Source organism: Mobula birostris, chromosome 19 (assembly GCF_030028105.1).
Source record: "Mobula birostris isolate sMobBir1 chromosome 19, sMobBir1.hap1, whole genome shotgun sequence".
Classification (NCBI taxonomy): Eukaryota; Metazoa; Chordata; class Chondrichthyes; order Myliobatiformes; family Myliobatidae; genus Mobula; species Mobula birostris.
In genome coordinates this window covers 56,447,356-56,470,947 of record NC_092388.1, presented here as the reverse complement: position 1 = coordinate 56,470,947, position 23,592 = coordinate 56,447,356, and the positions used below count along the sequence as shown (strand labels likewise).

Genomic DNA, 23,592 nt, shown 5'->3' with positions numbered 1-23,592 from the left:
GGCTCCAACCTCAACTTTGCTGTTTGTCAGTGGTATCTGGGGCTTTCTATATTTCTGAATGTCTTTGACATGCAAAATCATCAAAAAAATCCTGAAGATCTGAATAATCATGTAGATGACTAAAATTTATTTAAATATTTTAAAATAGAGGGCTAAAAAACTTAATGAGAACAAAGAAATTTTAAAAATGTAACTTATTCTTCTCTCACAGCCCTGCAACTCTCATTTTAAAGGGAAGGGTATCCAGAAAATATGCCAGGCTTAAACTGATGTCGTGTGGAAGCTCTTGAGGCACGTTTGCCCTCCACCCATAATACATTATGGTCCGCATGGAACTGCTGGCTCATGAAACTATCTTTAGGTTAGGATACTGTATATGGAATCATATCAGGCATTATAATCAGGTACAAAACCAGCTTTATTATCTTAAGGCTGTTTGTAAAAACTAAGTAAATGGATAGCTCAAAAGGTAGAAATGGAAGCAGTTGTAAATGTAATAATCCAGAGAAAACTGTACGGCCTGCTAGGCTACTGCAATAAACCATGGGATTTTAAAGCTTTGCACTTCATCAAAATACTCATCTTATCTCTCATAATGCTTCCAACACCAAAGGGATAATTTCAGCATTGAAGTGATTATATAAATAAGACAATGACAAAACAGAAGGAAAAAGCAGCTATGATTATATTGAGAGTCTACATTGAAGGAGCCCATTTTTATACCATCACTTCAAGTTAAAATTGTCCTTGATCCCATGAGGGCTGCCCAGCCAAGCCCATTCATTCCACATGAATATTCCGGTTGGCCTTCCCTTCTCAAGTACAAGTATAATTCTCTGTTGCTAACCTAAAGCGACTCTTCATTTGCTCCTTGTTGTGTAGATAAAGTTAACAGTCTTTTCTTTACCTGCCTTATCCAGTATCATTGCCGTTGTAATAGGTCCAGAACTAAAAAAACAGAAGCTACACAGGATCAAAAGAAGCTACAGGAAGGATGCAAAATTAGTCAGCTCCATTTTGGGTACCAGCCTTCATAGTATCCAAGGCACCTTCAAGGAGCGGTTCCTCAGAAAGGTTCCCCATCACCCAGGACATGTCCCCTTTTCACTCTTACCGTCAGCAAGGAGGCACAAAAGCCTGAAGGCACACACTCAATGATTCCGGAACAGCTTCTGCTATCCAGTTTCGAAATCAGACAACCCCAATAGGTGGACCGCGGGCCAGGTCCGGACCGCGAGAACCAAATGTCTGGACCGCGTTGACCCATTGGCACTTACATGAACCTGTTATGTTACCTGTCATAACATGTAAATAAAGCGTGGGCTGCTCTAATTTATTTTAACCTCATCCCACACCGTACACTTGACCTACGCCCCTGTACAGCACGTGATGCCGAGTTGATTAAAACGTGTGCAATTGATATGGTTGGTGAAGTTTTAAGTCATGGTGAGAAAACCAAGAAAATGGTTGTGGAGCTATTAAAGATGGTGCCATTGTCGGCTAACATAGCCACAAGGAGAGTAGAAGTTTTAGCAGGGGAGTGTTTTTCCAATCTACTCACCGATTTGGAGAAAGCAGAAGCCATATCACTAGACATAGACTCGTCCTGTGACCAAACCGATATGGAAGAGCTATCTGTGTTCGCAAGATTTTTTGATGGAAGACCTTTCGGGAAGAGCTACTTTGTTTGCTTCCTCTGCCTGGGCACACAACTGAGGAAATAATTTTTAACACATTGACACAGTTCTTTGAGAAGAATGGCTTGGATGTGAGCAAAGTTGTGTCCGTTGTCACCGATGGGGCTCTGTCCATGGTGCGACAACACAAAGGCTTGGTAAGCAGGTTTGCCGCTGTTAACCCAGCACTCTTGGCATTTCATTGCATTATTCACAAATCAGTGTTGTGCGCTAAACTGTGTGGGGAAATGAAAGAGGCGATGGATACTGTGACGAGACTGGTAAATTTCGTTCTTGAGAGTTCTAGTCTGCAACATCACCTTTTCAGAGCATTGCTGGAGGAAATGTCAGTGGAACACAAAGATCTTTTGCTGCAGAATGATGTTCGCCGGCTGAGCAAAGGCCGTGTGTTCGGGAGGATGTGCAACCTGCGCGATGAGCTTGTGTCATTTTTATCCAGCCTGCAGAGCCAAAAAGCCCAGGGATTTAAGAGGTTTTTAAGTGACAACAAAGTGATGGCACATGTTCCTTTTTTTGTGTGACATCATGTCTCATCAAAATCAACTTAATCTGCAATTACAAGGCAACAATCCCACTGTTGTGGACATGTACGAGGTGATCGAAGCTTTCCAGTCAAAGCTGAACCTTTTGGAGAGAGACATTCACGGGAGAAAGTTGCACTTTCCACGTCTGCGGGAGCATTGCGAGAAGAACGAAATGCGGGAGGATCCAGTGATGAAGGATTTTGTGACGAGCCTGGCAGAAAACTTCAGGGAACGATTTGAAAGCTCCCCTAAACTCTCAGGTGACATCCTTCTCCTCCTGAGACAGCAGTTCTCCGTTTCGGCTGACGGCCAGTGGACTGCAGAGGCCAAAAGGCTGGTGCCTTCCATAAATGAGGCAACTCTTCAGATGGAGGTCTTGGAAATGGGAACATCTGATTTGCTCAAAGCACAACACAAGGATGTTGGGGTGACTGACTTTGGATCAACGTGGTTCCCCAAGCTCAATTCAAAAACACGAGAGCTATTGCAATGCTCCAACTCACACTGTTCCCCTCCACGTACATAAGTGAGTCATCGTTTTCTGCAATGAACTCTATGAAGAACCAGGATAGAAACAGACTCTCCAATGCACATCTTGGCCAGTGCCTCAGGATTGCCACAACATAATACAGGCCCGACATCAGAAGGATTGCCTCATCCCGTCGCTGTCACTTCTCTCACTGATTGGTGAGTGAATCAATTTATTTTTGTCCATTTATCAATCTTATTGTGGTATAATAATATTACAACAATAATACTGATAATTTCATTTATAGCTACATTTCATACTTCAAATGCTACATAGCTTAATTAAAAAGAGCAAATGGGAAGGTCAGATCACAACTTGATGCATCTAAAACCCTACTACGTGCCTCTGGTGAAGAGTAAACCTGCAACCTCGAGGACAGTGAGAAAATGGTCGGAGGAGGTTTATGAGGCGCTCCAGGGTTGTTTTGAGGTGACAGACTGGCAGGCACTCTGTGAGCCACATGGAGAGGATATTGATGGGCTCACAGAGTGCATCACTGATTACATCAACTTCTGTGTGGACTGCAATGTTCCGACAAGAACTGTCCTTTGTTATTCAAATAACAAGCCATGGGTAACAAAGGACATCAAGGACATCCTGAACGCTAAAAAGAGGGCATTTAGAGATGGAAATAGTGAGGAGCTGAGGGCAATACAGAGGGACCTGAAAACCAGGATCAGGGAGGCTAAAGACAGGAACAGGAGGAAGCTTGAGTGGAAACTCCAGCAGAACAACATGAGAGAGGTCTGGAGGAGGATGAGGACCATCACTGGGTTCCAGCAAACTAGCAACAGAGGAGCTGAAGGCAGTGTGGACAGGGCCAACGAACTTAACCTGTTCTTTAACAGATTTGACATTGTGGCCCCTGCCCATCCCCCACATGAGCCATCTGTTGTCGGCCCCCAACCAACACATACTCCACTCTCCCCTCCTACCCCTCCTCACAGTCCTCCCCCACCCTGCTCTCATGACTATACCCCCTTCCCCACACGAAACCACCATGGTGGGCTTCACAGCTGAACAGGTGAGAAGACAGCTGAAATGTCTCAACCCAAGCAAGGCTGCAGGACTGGATGGTTTCAGTACCAGGGTGCTCAAAGCCTGTGCCCCTCAGCTATGTGGAGTACTTCGCTACGTATTCAACCTCAGCCTGAGGCTCCGGAGGGTTCCTGTACTGTGGAAGACGTCCTGCCTCGTCCCTGTGCTGAAGACGCCGTGCCCCAGCAGCCTCAATGACTACAGACCGGTGGCATTGACCTCCCACATCATGAAGACCCTGGAAAGACTTGTTCTGGAGCTGCTCCGGCCTATGGTCAGGCCACACTTAGATCCCCTCCAGTTCACCTACCAGCCCCGACTAGGAGTTGAGGATGCCATCATCTACCTGCTGAACCGTGTCTACACCCACCTGGACAAGCCAGCGAGCACTGTGAGGGTCATGTTTTTTGACTTCTTCAGTGCGTTCAACACCATCCGCCCTGCTCTGCTGGGGGAGAAGCTGACAGCGACGCAGGTGGATGCTTCCCTGGTGTCATGGATTCTTGATTACCTGACTGGCACACCACAGTACGTGTGCTTGCAACACTGTGTGTCCGACAGAGTGATCAGCAGCACTGGGGCTCCACAGGAGACTGTCTTGTCTCCCTTTCTCTTCACCATTTACACCTCGGACTTCAACTACTGCACAGAGTCTTGTCATCTTCAGAAGTTTTCAGATGACTCTGCCATAGCTGGATGTATCAGCAAGGGAGATGAGGCTGAGTACAGGGCTACGGTAGGAAACTTTGTCACATGGTGTGAGCAGAATTATCTGCAGCTTAATGTGAAAAAGACTAAGGAGCTGGTGGTAGATCTGAGGAGAGGTAAGGTATCTGTGACCCCTGTTTCCATCCAGGGGGTCAGTGTGGACACGATGGAGGATTACAAATACCTGAGGATACGAATTGACAATAAACTGGACTGGTCAAAGAACACTGAGGCTGTCTACAAGAAGGGTCAGAGCCGTCTCTATTTCCTGAGGAGACTGAGGTCCTTTAACATCTGCCGGATGATGCTGAGGATGTTCTGCGAGTCTGTGGTGGCCAGTGCAATCATGTTTGCTGTTCTGTGCTGGGGTAGCAGGCTGAGGGTAGCAGAGACCAACAGAATCAACAAACTCATTCGTAAGGCCAGTGATGTTGTGGGGTTGGAACTGGACTCTCTGATGGTGGTATCCGAAAAGAGGATGCTGCCCAAGTTGCATGCCATTTTGGTCAATGTTTCCCATTTACTACATAATGTACTGGGTGGACACAGGAGTACATTCAGCCAGAGACTCATTCCACCGAGATACAACACAGAGCGTCATAGGAGGTCATTCCTGCCTGTGGCCATCAAACTTTACAACTCCTCCCTTGGAGGGTCAGACACCCTGAGCTGGGCTGGTCCTGGACTTATTTCCTGGCACAATTTACATATTATTTAACTATTTATGGTTTTATTACTATTATTTATGGTGCAACTGTAACAAAAACCAATTTCCCCCGGGATTAATAGAGTATGACTATGACTATGAAATAGATTAAATGAGAGAACAGAAACAGTGGAAAAGGCAGTACTACTAAAACTCTTTGTGTGGAAGAGAAGTGGTGAAGACTACCATGTTTACAGTGTCTTGTCTGTGTGTGTGTCTGTGTGTTTTAAGTCCCAGATGAGTTCTCAATGTGACAGCTGACAGTTGTGATCGCTGAAGTCATAATTAAATGGTTGGTTTTGGACTTATTTTGTTTCAAGAGTGCATTTTTCTTCTTGTGTGACCCACAACACAGGCTCTGAGAATCCCAGGCCTAAATTACTACTACTACTACTAATAATAATAATAATGGTAATAGCAGCAACAACACCTGCCCATAAAACTTACTGGTGCAATGAAAAAACACCCTGGACGTTTGGACCTTGGCTTGGCATGCTTGACATAATTTGGCCCTTGTGGAAAGCTAATTGGGGAATTATAAGTGGTTCTGGATGGAGAATGGTGGGGGGCGGGGTGTGGTTAAACAGTGATGGAGCATGGAGATATGGCACTAGTCACACACTAGTAGCCCCAGTCACATTGCTTCCTTATCTGGCACAGCAAATACACTCCCTTTGACACAGTGGAGTGCAAAAGATTGTCCCAATGGTGGTGGATGGAAGCCAAAGTTCAGGGCATAAGCTCAACAAATGTTTGAAAGGTGCACAACATGCCAGAAAACACACCCTGGAGCAGCGGAAAAGCTACTACAATTAAATCCTCCCGCCCTACCCTATCCATTTTTAAACTTACAAGTGGACTACATTTCTCTACCAAAATGCCAAGGATACTCAGATGTACTGGTAATAGTGGACAAGTTTTCAAGAAGGGTGGAAGCTATTCCAGCAGTGAAAACTACTATCACACACAGAGCAAACACTCTGGTTCCTATATTCCTAGAAGGGGATTACCCTGTCACATTGATTCTGACCAGGAAACACATTTCACTGGGAGTGTTTGTCAGGAATTATATTGATTGATGAACATTGAATGGTCTTCTCATTGTCCACATCACCCAGAGTCACCAGGACAGGTTGAACGAATGAATCACTGCAGTACCTGATGTTCTTGGGGGTAGAATTGTCTTTGGATCATAAAAACAAATTTTTCAAAGAGAAAAGCACCTTTGGCTGGCCCCTTCTTTCGTTCAGACACACCGCCATCTTACTGTAAGTCCTGAAGTAGCAGCTAAAATAAATCAGTCTGGTGGATGGGATTTCTTTGATAGGATTCGCTCAAGTCTCGAAGTTTGGGGTTACTCAATATTACAAGTCATGTTATTCGTAATACTATGACATCATAGTTTACATTTTTTTTACTTGTTTAAAGGCGATCATTAACAGAACAGTTCAAACTCACATAAACGTGCCTAACCATACATAATCTTATAAATAGTTTGAATATATACGCTTTAATTTTTCATGACCTAAATAGTTGTTTTGGTTATTCCAATTGTAATGTAGATTCCACAAGTTTTTCTGCCTCTGAATTTCATTACATGGTTCGTATTTTCTTCATTGGTTAACTTTTTACTGCAGGATTTGGTAAGAATTTGCTAATTGGATTATTATCTGTAGATCAGAATGACATTTTTCTTATCTCTATGGTATAAAAGTAGCTGATCTGTGCTAGGCACCAGCTTTTCTTTGGTTTGTTTCTTCCTCAACTAGCAAGACCCCCTCCCCATCCCTGTTCTCTTCATTCTATCAACTCCTAATAAAACGGTCATGAAGCAACAAGTTTTATGCCTCATTTCTGACTTCTAAAAGAACCTTAGATTTAAACACCAGAATCCAACAACTAGAAAGAGTGCAGAAAAGATTTGCCAGGATGCTGTCTAAACTTGGGGGTCCGAGTTACAAGAGGTTGTGGAGATGAGCACTTTCTTGCCTGGAACAGAGGAAATCAAGCAGAGACCATACAGATATAAATAAGATCACTGTGGTTATAGACAGGGTAAAAGCACAGTCTTCCTCCCAGACAGGGGTTGCTGAAAACAAGAGGGCATAAGTTTAATATCAGAGGTTTAATATCAAGAGATTTAAAAGGTATATCAGGAGCAACTTCCTTACACAAAGAGCTGTCCATACTTGGAATGAGCTGCCAGACAGGCACATAAGCAAAATTTGAAAACCATCTAGATAATTCCATGGATAGGAGAGGTTTAGCAGACTAAGCACCAAAGGTAGGCAGATGGGACTTTGACCAACACAGAACATGGAAACTCATTCTGCTGACCATGACTCAAAGGCACACAAGCCAGGTCTCTGCCACCTGTACTTTTCCTCTCCGTACACCCTTTAATAATAACAGATCCTCACTGATTTTACAACCAAGCTCTTTGCTAAATAGGGTTGAACCAGAGTTTGAGAAAGTCACGTAACTCCAACTCCTCAGTGTTTTAGCTGTTTTGAATGAAAGGTCAACATTTCACTAAGCAATTCATTTGTACATATAGAATGGATTCCGGTTAATCAGGACACATCGGGACTAGTACATCTTGATCCAAAGTGGCTGCCCCAATTTTCCCCAAGTTTCATGGAAATAGTTGAAAATGTATTAAAAACAAACTGCCATTTAACTGAGAAACAACTGTGTTTTTAAATGAAATACAGAATAAATTAGAAAACCATAAAAACTACTACAGTACTTTAAAGTCCTGGTGAAGGGTCTTGGCCTGAAACATTGACTGTACTCTTTTCCATAGATGTTGCCCGGCCTGCTGAGTTCCTCTTGCATTTTCTGTGTCACTTGGATTTCCAGCATCTACAGGTTTTCTCTTGTTTACAGTACTTTAAAAACTGCGAATAGTTATCAATGGAGGAATTCATTCAATGTACACAAGTTCTTTTGATTGATTGTGGATGAACAAAATCAGCAGAGACACCTAGTGAAGGTAAGGGACTGCCTTCAAGCAGTGCTTTTGATGACTGCATCCTCCAAATCTATTTCAATTGTAACATTTAAGATGATTGTTGATACTGTCAAATTCTTCATAGTTCCTAACTTGTTGAAGTAGTGGAATTGTTTCATTTTCACTACTGGCCATTTCTGGTATCTCCAAACCTGAACACTTGAAACCACAGTGAGCAAAACAGTTCGGAATTGTCTTACTGCTTATTACTTGCTAACGATCTGAGAGAAGAATCATTGTTTTTGAACACAAACACACAAGTGGCGCTATTTAAAAACTGCTTGCTCTGAACACCATGCAGTGTCTAACATGACAAGCATGCGACTGACCCGAGTTAGAAAATGAAAAAGGACCAAGTGCTTTCCCAGCATATATGACTCTTTTCAGGTTTCCAGCAGATACACATATCAATTTTAACTGACGTTTTGATGACAAACTCTGCCATCTTCATCAGGGATGATGGCCGGGCCTATCTAGTCCAGTGGTATTTACACCCCCGTCATGCATCCCTCCTGATTGGTTAGTCCTCATCCTGACGAAGGGTCTCGGCCTGAAACGTCGACTGCACCTCTTCCTACAGATGCTGCCTGGCCTGCTGCGTTCACCAGCAACTTTGATGTGTGTTGCTTAGTCCTCATCCAATCAGGTTTCCACTGTCCCACCTTGTTTACAATCGAATTCCAGTTCTTACTTCGAACAAGACCTTCATCTTTGTTAAAATTCTTTTCTTTTAGTTTTATTTCAATGGTTTCCTTCACCAGACAGCCCCAAAAGCCATTGGCATTTGTTATGTGGCCACCGTTTTGTACTGTGGGTGTCACTTTAAAAACGCTTGGATGAGGCGGGACCTAGACTAAGAAACTTAGCTTTTCCAACCTTGTCTACACAATCATCTACTCCAGCGATGGGATAAGCATCTGTTTTTGTTATAGCATTCATCTCTATCCTTCCTGCGCAGTAACTCGAGCTATGGCTAAGAAGCTAGCCAATGCGGAGGGTTCTGTGCAGCATGATTAAGGAAGCTCCAATTCAACAATAGAGTTTGATTTTGCAGGAGTACGACCTCATGATAACTCACACTAAAGGCAAGGATAATATAACTGCCGACTGTCTTTCCAGATGTTAAGTTTGCAATGTATTTTTTTAGTAGCAGTGTGGACTTTGTTATTTGTATATGCTTCTGCAATATGTTATATTAGTCTGTAGTATGCTATATGGTAACTGTAAATGTATTGTTTCACATATTGTAGTTTGCAGTTAAAATTTTACTGTGACAGATCAAAATGTTCCCTTTTTGGGGGGAGGTGTTACGTGACCACTGTTTCGTACTGGGGGTATCACTTTAAAAACGCTTGGATGAGGTGCGCCTATGATATCAGTATAACAAGCCGTGACAGACCACTGGGATGAGGGGGAGGGGGAGGGGGAGGGGATGAAAAAAAAGTTTGGACTGCAACCTGCTGGCAGTAGTTTGCTACCAATGCGTAAAGTCTGATACTTTCCCATGCCCAAAGGATTGGGTTGATTAATGGCACACCGTGCACATTGGATGTGTGACTGTCACTTCGGATGATCCATATGTGGATTTTGCTCAAGTATCCTGTGGAACCATTTTGTTAACCCTTAACTGAATTCGGGTGTGTTATGTGGTAACTACTTGTGTGAAGGGATATTCCACGACTGTCACCTTGTGATGTTTCTACGTGGATTTCAGAGCGACTCAACGGAAAAGATCTGTGGTGACTGTTACTTCGTTTTCCTAGCATGGAACTTGTGCAATTCTTCGTAATCACCTTCTCTCTACATTTTAACGTGGATTTACAAATCTCTTCCCTCATTTATTCTATGGATTACTGGACCTTTTCTACTTTGCCATCTTAAGACCTTAAGAACTGTTCCTAAGCTTGACTGTTTGGGACACACACACACAGAGTTAACTTCTGTTTATTTTGTTTAATTTCCTATATTATGAGTAGATACTAATAAAGATAGTGGTTTTAACATGAAAACCTGACTCAGTTTGTGATCTATCACTGCTGGTATGTAACACATGGCACAGTAGTTGTACTGACCTTAAGACATTTATTTAACATTAAATTTCCGCTTTAAATAATTTGTTTGTAACTATTTTCTAGTTAAAGTTAGATAACTACGTTACAGTTCAACAAAGGTAAAATTCATTGTCTATGGTATCTCGCAGCATGTGATGATGTCACCTCCGGTTTCGCCGCGTCTTGTGGGTAACTTCCGGTTCGGAGAAAGAGGATAGGTGGGGGCCCACGCATGCAGCGTGAATGTGAAAGGCTCTGTTTCTACCCACAGAGAAACATTACAGAAGCGACGCTGTAAGTTCATGTGACAGCAGTCATGTTGAAGTAACAATATTAACGCGGATTCTGTTAAAGGAAGCAGCGGTTGGAGCGGCGCGCGTGGTGGCTTTTCAATTTCAAGTGCGGGGTTGGCTCGAGCCCGGCAGCGGTTTGACGCGACCCCCTTCCTCCCCTGGGTGGCTGAAGACACTCGCTAAAAGAAAAGAGCGCGCGTGGTCTCAAGAATGAAACCGACACTGTATATGTTTGTATTATTTTATCAGCAGTTTTCACCCTACGATGTTAATGTGGAAGAGTGAACAGTAAATGGTTAACCTTACTACGACTCTGTCTTCATTGGCTCCGGTTTAACTTGGTGTTTAGTCAGAGTTTCAACACACTGCACGAGAACACTACAGTAGTTTTGTGACCTGAAATCAATCTTCTGGTCATTGCAAATGCAATGTTCTGCTACTGCCGATTTCTCCGGGTAACCCAAACAGATATAGCTTCTGTGCTCCTTGATGGGGGTTTGCATTGTTAATTCTATCTGGCCGATATACACCGCTCCGCATTCACAGGGGACCCTGTAAATGTCAGCCGCCCTGAGCCCTCGGTCATCTTTGACCCACATAAGCTGTGAATTGAGCTTCCGTATGGGTTTGTGGATGGTATTAATCAGGTATTTCTTCAGGATCCTGGCGATCCTTCCAGAAACTGTGGAAATATGGAGAAGGCAGGTGGTGGCGATGGGTTCCTCCTTGTTGTCAGGTTTCCTGGTTTCTCTGTCGGCCCTTTTAAGGGCCCAGTTTATACATCCAAACATTCAGGTTACAATGGAGAAGAATGATTGCCTCCCACTCCTGGACATTCTAATACCAGACAGTAGCCTCGAACATGGCGTCTATTGGAAACCCACTCACATGGACTTATACCTCAAAAAAAACAACCACCATCACGCCTTCCAACGTAGAGCAGTTCTTTCTACTTTGATTAACTGTGCCAACACTATTTCAGACCTGGAAGGTCTCCACAAGGAAAGAAGACGTTCCTACAGAATGTCTAGAAGGTGAAGGAAATCAATCGGGCCCTTAGAGCAGATGGGAGAAAACATTCAAGGATGCTCTCCAAACTTACCCATCAATTCCTGGAAATCCCTACCCAAGTCCACTCAAAACACACTGAGAGGCATTGAGTACTTCAAGTCCATGTGCAAACAGGGCAAAGAAGCCCTCAAAGAAGCCACCACTGCATAAACTATCCACCACCTGCCTCACTCGTAACAGACTCAGCAGATCAAACAACAGTATTATCAGCCTCCTCCAAATCCACCCAATTCAAGTGGCAACAAATGCAATCAGTCTCGAGGAAGACAGGATTCACCAGACACCAAGCAGGCAGCTGTCATGATGTTTACTAATGCTCCTAGTAATACACATTAGTAAAGGCATTGCAGGTAACTTACTTATTTACTGGCCATTACACTGATAGTGCTTTGGGCAGCAATGAAGCTCCTCCATCTCTAGCTGTCCATACTGTCACACTCAGATGTAGAAGGATTCTTGACTGCTGTTTCTGTAACTATTTTGTTTGACCAGTCAGGGTTGTTAGCCCTGAGCTGAACCCCCGAACCTGGAGGACTGGTGGACCACTCTTAGTCTGGCCTCTACCCTTTGACCTCTTTGGCATGGGTGACCCTACCAAGAGCCAAAAGCCCTGATTCCAGCCAACATACTCTCCGGGTCAAGCCTCTATACCCTATGACAAGGCTATGGTCCTCTTGGAGTAAAGAGGGTTGTAAAGCCATTCACCAAGTCAGGGCAATGAACACTGGAGCTGGGAGGCTTTTGTTGCAACAGTACCGTGAACCTGTGTGAAGCCACACAGGGTTGCTTGTGCACAGTTTTGGTTACCATATTATAGGAAAGACATCATTAAGTTGGAGAGCAAGTGTAAAGAAGAATTACAAAAAATATTACCAGGACTCGAGAACCTGAGTTTAAAGGTCAACAACTTTTATTTCTTGAAACATGGGATACTGTAAAGGTGTATAAAATCCAAGAGAGGCATTGGATAGAGTGGTTGAAGACTTTTTCCCCAGGAAAATGGAACCAAAAAAAAAACTCGAGAGCATGGTTTAAGTTGAGAGAAGGAGGAGTTAGAAGAGACCCAAGGGGCACTGCTTCATGAAGAGGATGAGAGTACCACTCTCTGGAGTCCCTGTACGTCCTCACCGTGGAATGCGTGTGTTCTCCCCAGGTGCTCTGATTTCCTCCCACAGTCCAAAGGCGTCCCAGGTAGGTCATTAAGGATTGTCCCGTGATTAGGTTAGGGGTAAATCAGGGTTGTCAGGGGTTGCTGGGGAGGTGCAGCTCAAAGGACTGGCTCCACACAAAATATACAAATAAAGTTAATAAGCAGACGGCTGGGTACTTGGTCAGGGTGAATGAGCAGGGTTGGAGGGCCTGTTCTCTCGCATGTTACTAAATGACATGGCTAATCATGTGAATGGCGAGGAATTTGTAAACACTGGAAATTTTGCTGTCCACACCAGCTGAGAGTCTGTGCACAAACGAGTCCCATTCACACCGCCCGCCCCCCCCCGCCCCACCAAATTCTGGGTCAGAATGAGCTTCCCCTAATGAAAGTCTTATAAAGTGCTTGCCTCACGAGCGCCAAGGTTTATGGCCACCTGCCCTTGACCTTCCAGAGAAGTATGTTACAGTTTCGAGCTTTAGGGCCACTGGCGCCGACTTTTCATAAAAGCCGGTCAAGACCTTGCAGACTACCGAGCAACTTATGCGGTTCCGCCGGGACATCGCCAACAGTGCGGGCCTCCGTGCTGCTAGCTCCAAGTGGAAGCAAAGCATTCGCAGTACTGTACAAATAATGAAGGCTCGGTACAACACGTTCAGCAGGCCAGAGGTAACCGAGCTCCAATGAGACATAATCACCAAAGGATTGGGTTACAGTTATTCACTTGACCTTCAATTCGTCCCTATATAAACTCGCTGCCAAACTACAAGGTTGGTCTAAACAAAACAACTTTTACAAAACACCTGAAGACCCTGCTGAAATAACTGCGGAGTATTAAAGAGGGACGGGGTTAGACTAACAGTGTTTAAAGTGACACCCCCGCCAGCTTCAGCGGACGCTGTTCCTCACCTCGGACCTGCTCTTCAAGCTGCTTCGTTTAGGTCGCACCAGGACATCCTTGAAGTCCAGTTTAAGGTCGGCGTCCACCCGGGGCATGGCGAGGACTGCTGCCGCACGAAACCTCGTCCGATGCAGCAAAAGCCCACAGTCTGTGCTCACCGCTCATTTATAGCGCTGCAGCCGCCTCGCACTTTATTTGGACACATCGGACAAGCCAGGCTGCTGCACTGCCCGCTGTTGCCCTCCCTCTCCGCGGCAAGACTGCAGAGCAAAACAGCTACAGGGCATCCTTGGACAACAACCAGCGGCTCTCCCAACGAGGGGAACATCCCCTCCTCTCCATGTGCGAAGGGGCGTTTGCAATTACGTTTGAAAGATTGATGTTGCATTCCGCATCACCCAGCCAGGCCCAGCCAATGTGCATTGAACAAAATCTGCAGATACTGGAAATCCGAACAAAATAAAACAGAATATAAACGCGAGAAGTCTGCAGATGCTGGGAAACAAAGTAACATACACAAAACGCTGGAGGAACTCCGCAGGTCAGGCTGCATCTGTGGAAAGGAATAGATAGCCAACGTTTCAAGCTGAGACTCTTCTTCAGAATATGTTGTGTTTGTGGAAAGAACTTCTTTTTGAAACAATGTTGTACCTCTATTTAAGAAGCGAACCAGGGAAAATCCTGAGAACTATATAGTCAGTTGTAGGAAAAGTTCTGGAGAACATTCTTAGGGATAGAATGTATGAGCATTTGGAACCCCATGGTCTAATTAGAGAGAGTCAGCATGACTATGTGCATGGCAGGTTATCCCTTACCAACTTGACTGAGGTTTTTGACAAGGTGGCCTGAGAGATTGATGAGGGTAGGGCAGTGGATGTTGGCTACATGGATTTTAGTGAGGCGTTTGACAAAGTCAAGGGAGGCTCATCCAGAAGATTAAGATTCATGGGGTCCGTGGCAAATTGGCTGTTTGGATTCAGAACTGGCCTGTGCATAGAAGACAGACGGTAGTGGTTTAAGGGACTTATTGGAGCTGAAGGTTTATAAGATTGAGAGGGATGGATAGAGTAGACAGCATCTTTTTCCCAGGATGGAAATATCTAATACAAGTGGGCAAGTATTTAAGGTGGGAGGGGGTAAATTCAAAGGAGATATGAGGGGCAGATTTTTTCACACTCTGTGGTGGGTGTCAGGTATGTGCTGGTAGAGGCAGATACATTAGAGACTTTTAAGAGATGTCCGGATAGGGAAATGGGAGGATATGAACATTGTGTCGGCAGAACGGGTAAGTTTAGTTGGCCATTTACTAATTAATTAGTTCGGCACGACATTGTGTGTCCAAGGGCTTGTTCCTGTGCGGTACTATTCTATGTTCTATTTGATACAAATGCTTCTTGCACTAAAGAAGAACAGCCTGTACCTGCATTCCTCCATTCACCGCATGCTCATGTGCCTTTTCATAAAACATGAATAAACTGTTAGCACAGTTTTTAAAATTTATTTATTGAGGTACAATGAGGAATAAATTTGAGCCGTGCCACCCAGCAATCCCCGATGTTGACCCCAGCCTATCATGGGGCAATTTACAATGACCAATTAACCTACTAACTGGTACATCTTTGAACTGTAGAAGGAAGGCAGATCACCCAGAGAATTGGCTGTTTGGATTCAGAACTGGCTTCTGCGTAGAAGACAGATGATAATGATTGAAGGGACTTAATTACAGCTGGAGGTCTGTAATTAGTGGAGTTCTGCAGGGATCTGTGCTGGGACCTCTGCTGTTTGTGATGTATATAAGTGACCTGGATGAAAATGTAGATGGGTGGATTAGTAAGTTTGTAGGTGATACCGCGATCGGTGGAGTTGTGGATAGTGTAGAAGACTGGCAAAAAAATACAGCACAATATAGATCAGTTACAGATATGGGGTGAGAAATGGCAGATGCAGTTTAACCCAGATATATGTGAGGTGTTGCCCCTTGGTAGAGCAAATGCAAGGAGACAGTGCACTGTTAAGGGCAAGATCCTTAACAGTGTTGCTGAGCAGAGAGATCTTGGGATCCAAGTTCACTGCTCCTTGAAAGTGGCTACACTGGTTGATAAGGTGGTTAAGCAGGCTTATGGAATGCTTCTTTTATAAGTTCAAAGGTCAGAAGGTTATGTTGCAACTTTATAGAACTTTGGTTAGGCCACATCTGGAATATTGCCTACAGCTCTTGTCACCTCACTATAGGAAGGATGTTGAGGCTTTGGAGAGGGTGCAGAAGAGGTTTACCAGGATGCTGCCTGGTTTAGAGGGCATATGCTACAATGAGAGGTTGGATAAACTTAGTTGTTTTCTCTGGTGCACCAGAGACTGAGGGGAAATCTGACAGGTTTATAAGATTATGAGAGGCATAGATAGAGTAGACAGAGAGTATCTGTTTCCCAGAATTGAAATGACTAATACCAAAGGACATGCATTGAAGGTGACGGGGGTAGGTTCAAGGGGGATGTGAGGGGTAAGTTTTTTACTCAGAGAGTGGTGGATGTCAGGATTGCACTGCCTGGTATGGTGGTAGAGGCAAATACATTAGAGGCTTATTAGAGGGGTTTAGATGGGCACATGGATGTAAGGAAAATAGAGGGATATGGACATGGTGCAGGTGGGAGGGATTAGTGTTTGGGTGTTTTTGATTTGCTTTTTAGCTGTTTTGGCACAAGATTGTGGGCTGAATGGCCTGTTCTTGTGCTGTACTCTTCTACGTTCTATTTTCTATATTAAGAGTTAACATTACACGGCAAAATGATTTTTTTAAAGGTAGTTTTAAGTTGTAAAGAAGGTAATTGGGGAATGGATATGGCAAAGGGCCTACCTGCAGTAGGGTGTGGCTGACATTGCTATGGGCTTGAGTTAGTTGCATGGGTCGTCAGGTCAAATGGTTAGTGGGGTCAGTTTGATAAATTCTAAATGACAATAAAAGAGGACTGAGGGGTCTCACAATCTAAAGAAAATAATTGAAGAGAACTGTGTTGCGAAACAGCAAAGTGTAATGTGGGCTGGCGGGTCAAGCTGTACTTGTGGAGAATGATAAACTGAGTCAAAATGACATACAGTTCAGGGACAGTGAGTTGCCCAAGGTTGGAACATTTGACATTGAGTGCAGTAGGTGGCAACGTTCTCAAAAGGAAGATGAGATTCAATTTCTAAAGCTTGTATTGGGTCTTGTAAGAGTGCAGGAAGCCACAGACTGAGCCTCCCATTGCTTGTCACTTTATTACACAGACTACAGAGTGGGAGCTCAGGGTCACTCCTGTGGACTGAACACGTGTTCAGCAAAGCGATTACTGGGTTTCTCCAATGTGGAGGAGCAAAACTCCGAACACCAAATGCAATACACGAGATTTGAATCACTGCTTTCATCTGGATTGACTTTGGGTCCCTGGATGGTGGGAATGGAAGAGATGCAACACTGAAGCTGTAATTCACCTGCATTTCTTCAAATCTAATGCACATCTGTCTCCCATTCTGATCAGTCTGTGGTCCCCTACACTCTTACAATGAGACCCAACACAAGCCTGAGGAACAACACCTCATCTTCTCCCTTGCCACGATGCAGCCTACTGCTCTCAGTATTGAGCACTATAACCTATGGTAATTTACTTTCTCTCTCTGTATTAGATCTGGAAATTTCCACTGTTGTTGCCTATGTTATTGTTACTGGCTCTGTTTTCTTCTCCCCATTAGCCTGACCTGCTGGGTAAAATAAAAGATTAGCTTTATTTGCCACATGTCACATTAGCTTTATTTGAAACATACAAAACATGCATTGTTTTGTGTCAACAATCAGCACAGTCCAAAGATTGTGCTGGGGCAGCCCAACGTAGCATGCTCACTACATAACTGTATGGCTTTGGAATGTGGGAAGAAACAGCAGCACTCAGAGGAAGCCTGCACAGCCACAGAGAGAACATATAAACTGTACAGGTAGCAGCAGGAATCAAACTACAATCTCAGGAATTATTCTTAGCAACACAGTACATCTCATCTGTGTTACAAATCCGATTAACTCTTTTGACTGGATAACCCCTAGAATTCATCCCCATGGTAACTTTGACCTCACTCTATGAAACATATTCTCCATGACCTATTCAGCCCTTCTGCCACCTTCTCTGCAGTTTGAATCTATCTTTTAAAATATCTCTTTCCTACTCTGATAAGGGGTCTACAATCTGAAAGCCTGGAGGCATTAAAAGTGATCTTTCAAGAATCACCGGAGTCAGGAATGGTTCCAGAGGACTGGAAAATCACAACTGTCAGTCCACCATTTAAGAAGGGAGGGAGGAAAAAGGCAGGAAATTATAGGACAATTAGCCTGACTTCAAGATTATAGAGTCCATTATTAAGGATGAGGTTTTGGGCTACTTGGAAGCACATGATTAAATGGGCTGAATTCAGCCTGGTTTCCTTAAGGGGAAATTTTGCCTGGCAAACCTGTTGGAATTATTTGAGGGAATAACAGACAGAGTAGACGAAAGAGAGTCAATTGATGTTCACTTAGATTTTCTGAAGGCCTTTGATAAGGTGCTGCACATCAAGCTGCTAAACGAGATAGGAGCCCATGGTACTACAGGAAAGATACTGGCCTAAATAGAAAATTGGCAAGAGGCAAAGACTGCTTGATGGTCACTGACTTGTGGTGTTTCCCAGGGCTAGGAGTTGGGTCCATTACTTTTCCCATTATTTGTTAATAATTTGAATGATGGAATTGATGGCTTTGTGGCCAAGTTTGCAGATGACCCAAAGATACATCGAGGACCAGGTAGTGTAGAAGAAGCAGAGGATCTGCAGAAGAACTTAGACAAATTAGGAGAATGGACAAAGAAGTAGCAGATGGACTACAATATAAGGAAGTGTATGCTCATGCACTTTGGTAGAAGGAATAAAGGCGTAGTAGACTATTTTCTAAATGGGGAGAGAATTCAGGGATCAGAGGCACAAAGGGACTTGGGAGTCCTAGTGGAGGAGTCTCTAAAAGTTAACTTGCAAGTTGCAGTGGTAGTTGGTACTTGGTAGTGTGGAGGAGCAGAGGGATCTGTGGGTACATGTCCACAGATCCCTGAAAGTTGCCTCACAGGTAGATAGGGTAGTTAAGAAAGATTATGGAGTGTTAGCTTTCCTAAGTCGAGGGATAGAGTTTAAGAGCCGTGATTTAATGATGCAGCTCTATAAAACTCTGGTTAGGCCACACTTGGAGTACTGTGTCCAGTTCTGGTCACCTCGCTATATGAAGGATGTGGAAACATTGGAAAGGGTACAGAGGAGATTTAGCAGGATGCTGCCTGGTTTAGAGAGTATGCACTATGATCATAGATTAAGGGAGCTAGGGCTTTACTCTTTGGAGAGAAGGAGGATGAGAGGAGCTATGCTAGAGGTATACAAGATAATAAGAGGAATAGATAGAGTGGATAGCCAGCGCCTCTTCCCCAGGGCACCACTGCTCAATACAAGAGGACATGGCTTTAAAGTAAGGGGTGGGAAGTTCAAGGGGGATATTAGAGGAAGGTTTTTACTCAGAGAGTGGTTGGTGCATGGAATGCACTGCCTGAGTCAGTGGTGGAGGCAGATACACTCGTGAAGTTTAAGAGACTAGTAGACAGGTATATGGAGGAATTTAAGGTGGGGGGTTATATGGGAGGCAGGGTTGGCACAACATTGTGGGCCAAAGGGCCTGTAATGCGCTGTACTATTCTATGTATGAAAGTGCAATGTTTGCATTCACTTCAAGGGGATTAAAATATTAAGGCAAGAATGTAATGCTGAGACTTTATAAGGCATTGGTCAGCCCGCATTTGGAATATTATGAGCAGTTTTGGGACTCGTGTCTATTGAAGGATGCTGTGGTGTTGCATAGAGTCCCGAGGAGGTTAACAAGAACGATCCTTGGGATGAAAGGGTTAATGTGTGCATTTGATGGCTCTGGGCCTGTAGGAACAAGTTTAGAAGCATGAAGGGCATCTCACTGAAACCTGGAAAGAGTGGAAATGGAGAAGATATTTCCAATAGTGGGAGTGTCTAGGACAAAAGACCACAGCCCCAGAATTAAAGGGCATCCATTTAGATGAGAGATGTGGAAGAATTTCTTTAGCCAGAGGGTGGTGAATCCAAATGGTTTTTGAATGTTGTTATACCTGCCTCAATCAATTCCTCTGGCAACTCATTCCATATACACACTACCCTCTGCATGAAGAAACTGTATCTCAGTTCCCTCTTGAATCTCTCACCTCTCACCCTGAACCTTGTTCTTGATTCTCCAACTCTTGGGGGGAGGCGTGTAAAGACAGCATTTATCCTTCGCAACACACACAAAATGTTGGAGGAACTCAGCGGGTCAGGCAGCATTCGCTGTTATCTGTGTCCCTGATAATTTTATACACCTATAAATTCACTCAATTTCCTACAAAACTAAGGAATAAAGTCCAAGACTGCCCGGCCTTTTCCTATTACTCAAGCCCTCGTGTCCTAGCTGCATCCTTGTTAATCTCTGTAGTGTCTCCGTTGTTATGACTACTGAATGATGGAGATCGATATTGCGTGGTGGACCATGACTCTGCTGTTTTTCCATCACTTTTTCCTCTGTTGGCCAAAAGTTATGTTGACTAACAAGAGGCAATGATGAATTTCCTCTCTGGTGTGCTTTTGCTGAGCATGACTTCCCAGTTATAGAGAGGAATCCAGGCGTAAATTATATTTTAGTGGCTATGGACTTTGGCTGTGCAGTGGGAGAGTGGGGGAGGGCAGCTTGATAGATTTCACATTCCAGATCTTTAACATAAGGCCCATTCTTTCAGTAATAAATCAAAAACAAGTTGGAGCTCGGTCTCTCAATGTGCATATACACAAGTATCGCTGTCATTCAGTAAATAATATCGTAATGATCCTGATCCAATAGTGGACCCACAATGAAGTGGATCCACAAGTCGTTTCACCCTTGACCTGTAGAATAACAACATTCTAATAAAAGGTGTGGAGTTTTGGTGCAATGTCTTTAAGTAAGCTGAAAGATCAATTGCAGACTAATTGGTAGGAGAATAAGAAAAATATAACGAGTATTCATTGCACAAAAATGTTAACTACATTATATTCTAATATGAGGTTATAATAAGGGAGGAAACAAAGAACAGAATTATAATTTCAATAAAGTTTCTGGCTCATGAACAAGGCCTGTGAGCATTTACTCTGCAAACCTCTGGTAAACTGATGACCCTTATTTTGGCCAACTAACTTACTGTAGGTTAAGTAAATGATCACACAGATCCTAATTGATTCAAATTCACGCCTTTTTTGTGAGTTTGTGGACTTCAGAAAGGGTAAGACAAGGAAACACACACCAGTCCCCATAGAGAGTTTAGAAGTGGAGAGGGTGAGCAATTTCAAGTTCCTGGTGTCAATATCTCTGAGGACCTAACCTGACCCAACATATCGATGCAGCTATAAAAAAGGCAAGGCAGTGGCTATATTTCTTTAGGAGTTTGAGGGGATTTGGTATTCACTAAAAACACTTGTAAATTTCTACAGATTTACCGTGGAGAGCATTTTAACTGGCTGCATCACCCTCTGGGGCAGGGAGCTGGGGGGGGGGGGGCTGCTACTGCACAGGATTGAAGTAAGTTGTAAAGTTAGTCAGGTCCATCGTGGGCCCTAGCCTCCATAGTATCCAGAACATCTTCAGGGAGCAGTGCCTCAGTAAGGCTGCGTCCATCGTGAAGGACCCCCATCACCCAGGACATGCCTTCTTCTCATCAGGTGGGATGTACAGAAGCCTGAAGGAACACACTCAGCAGTTCAGGAACAGCTTCTTACCCTCAGCCATCTGATTTCTGAATGGATAATGAACTTATGAACTACTTTTGTAATTTTTTGCACTACTTCCGAACTCTGTTATTTGCTTCAATTGTTTGCATGACTTGTATTTTTTCTCTTTCTCTTGCAAATCCAGTGTTGGTCTTTTATTTTTTTTCTCTTTAATTGGGTTCTTTAAGGTTTCTTGCTTTGTGGCTACTTGTGAGCAAGCAAATCTCAAGATTGTATCATTGATACATTCCTTAATAATAAATATACTTGAACTTATCTAATTTAACTAATATGTACTGTGGAAATGTTCATGTTTTATTGTTTTACAACTTTGAATCACAGTGGAGTTAAAAAGACTATTTCGTGTCAAAGTGAAAACAGATCGCTACAAAATGATTTAATTTAATGACAAATATAAAATGCAAAATAATTGTTTGCATAAGTATTCACCCCCTTCAGGTCAGTATTTAGTAGATACACCCTTAATGGCAATTATAGCCTTGAGTCTGTGTGGACAGATCGCTATCAGCTTTACACATCCGGGCACTGCAATTTGTTCCCATTCTTTACAAATCTGCTCAAGCTCTGTCAGATTGCATGGGAATTGTGAGTGAATGGTCCTTTTCAAGTCAAGCCTCAAATTCTCAATTGGATTGAGGTCTGAACTCTGACTTGGCCACTCCAGAACTAACTTTGTTGTTCCTGTATAGCTTTGGCTTTATGTTTGGGGTAATCTTGCTGGAAAACAAATCTTCTCCCAAGTGGTATTTCTCTCGCAGACTGCATTAGGTTTTCCTCTTGGATTTCCCTGTACTTTGCTGCATTCATTTTACCCTCTACCTTCGCAAACCTTCCAGGACTTGCTGCAGTGAAGCATCTCCACAGCGTGATGCAACCACCACCATGCTTCATGGCAGGGATGGTGTGCTTTGCAGTGTTCGGCATACGCCAAGCATAGCAAAAGTTCGATTTTGGTTTTATCAGACCATAGAACTTTCTTCCAGCTAACCTCAGACTTCCATATGCTTTAGGGCAACCTGTGACTGGTGAAGAACCCAGGCAACATTTGTTGTATGCGCAGTCTCTTCCATCTCAGCCACTGAAGCTTGTAACTCCTCCAGAGTTGTCATAGGTCTCTTGGTGGCCTCCTTCGCTAGTCCCCTTCACTCGGTTTTTGAGGACAGCCTGCTCTAGGCAGATTTACAGTTGTGCCATTTTCTCTCCATTTCTTGATTGACTAAACTCTACTCCAAGAGATATTCAGTGACTTGGCAATTTTCTTGTATTCATCTCCTGACCTGTGCTTTTCAATAACCTTTACGCGCAGTTGCTTGGAGTGTTCTTTTGTCTTCATGGTGTAGTTTTTGCCAGGATACTGACTCACCAGCAGTTGGACCTTCCAGATATCAGTGTATTTTTACCTCAATCAATTGAAACACCTTGACTGCACACAGGTCTTCAAAAACAGATCTCCATTTAACTAATTATGCTACTTCTAAAACCAATTGACTGCAGCAGTGATGATTTGGTGAGTCATATTAAAGGGAGGAATGGGGGTGAATACCTATGCAATCAAATATTTTGTGTTTTATATTGTAATTAATTTAGATGACTTTGTAGAGATCTGATTTCACTTTGAATCAGCCTGTTTCTGTTGATCAGTGTCAAAAATAGCCAAATTAAATCCACTATGATTCAATGTTGTGAAGCAATAATACATGAAAACTTGCAAGGGGGGGAGGTGAATACTTTTTAAGGACACAGTATGCATCCTGTAATTAATTAATTAATTAATTCATATTCTCTCTCTCTCTGTTTCTCTCTCTACTATTATGTATTACATTGTACTGCTGCCACAAAGACAACAAATTTCATGACATATGCTGGTGATATTAATTCTGATTCTGATCTTTACTGTATCAACTTTAGTATATCAAATGTAAATATCCAGGTAAGTTACGCTGACCCCAAGTCAACAATTCCTGATGCTATTGTTCCTTTAATACTGGTACTCACCCAAGTTACTTCTCCCACTTATAACACCGTATTGAGGGATATGCTGTTGGCTAAATGATTGG

At 43.4% G+C, this 23,592-nt stretch overlaps 1 protein-coding gene across 1 annotated transcript in view; it reads right to left on the bottom strand.

Moving 5' to 3' along the window:
* LOC140212359 (GMP reductase 1) overlaps positions 1-14,006 on the bottom strand; it is an 89,308-nt gene extending 75,302 nt beyond the window's left edge. Inside the window, exon 1 of the mRNA XM_072283067.1 lies at positions 13,690-14,006. Within this exon, the coding sequence (XP_072139168.1) occupies positions 13,690-13,776 (87 nt within the window). The 5' untranslated portion in view covers positions 13,777-14,006. The remainder of the gene's footprint in view (positions 1-13,689) is intronic.
* Between the last annotated feature and the right edge of the window lie 9,586 nt (positions 14,007-23,592).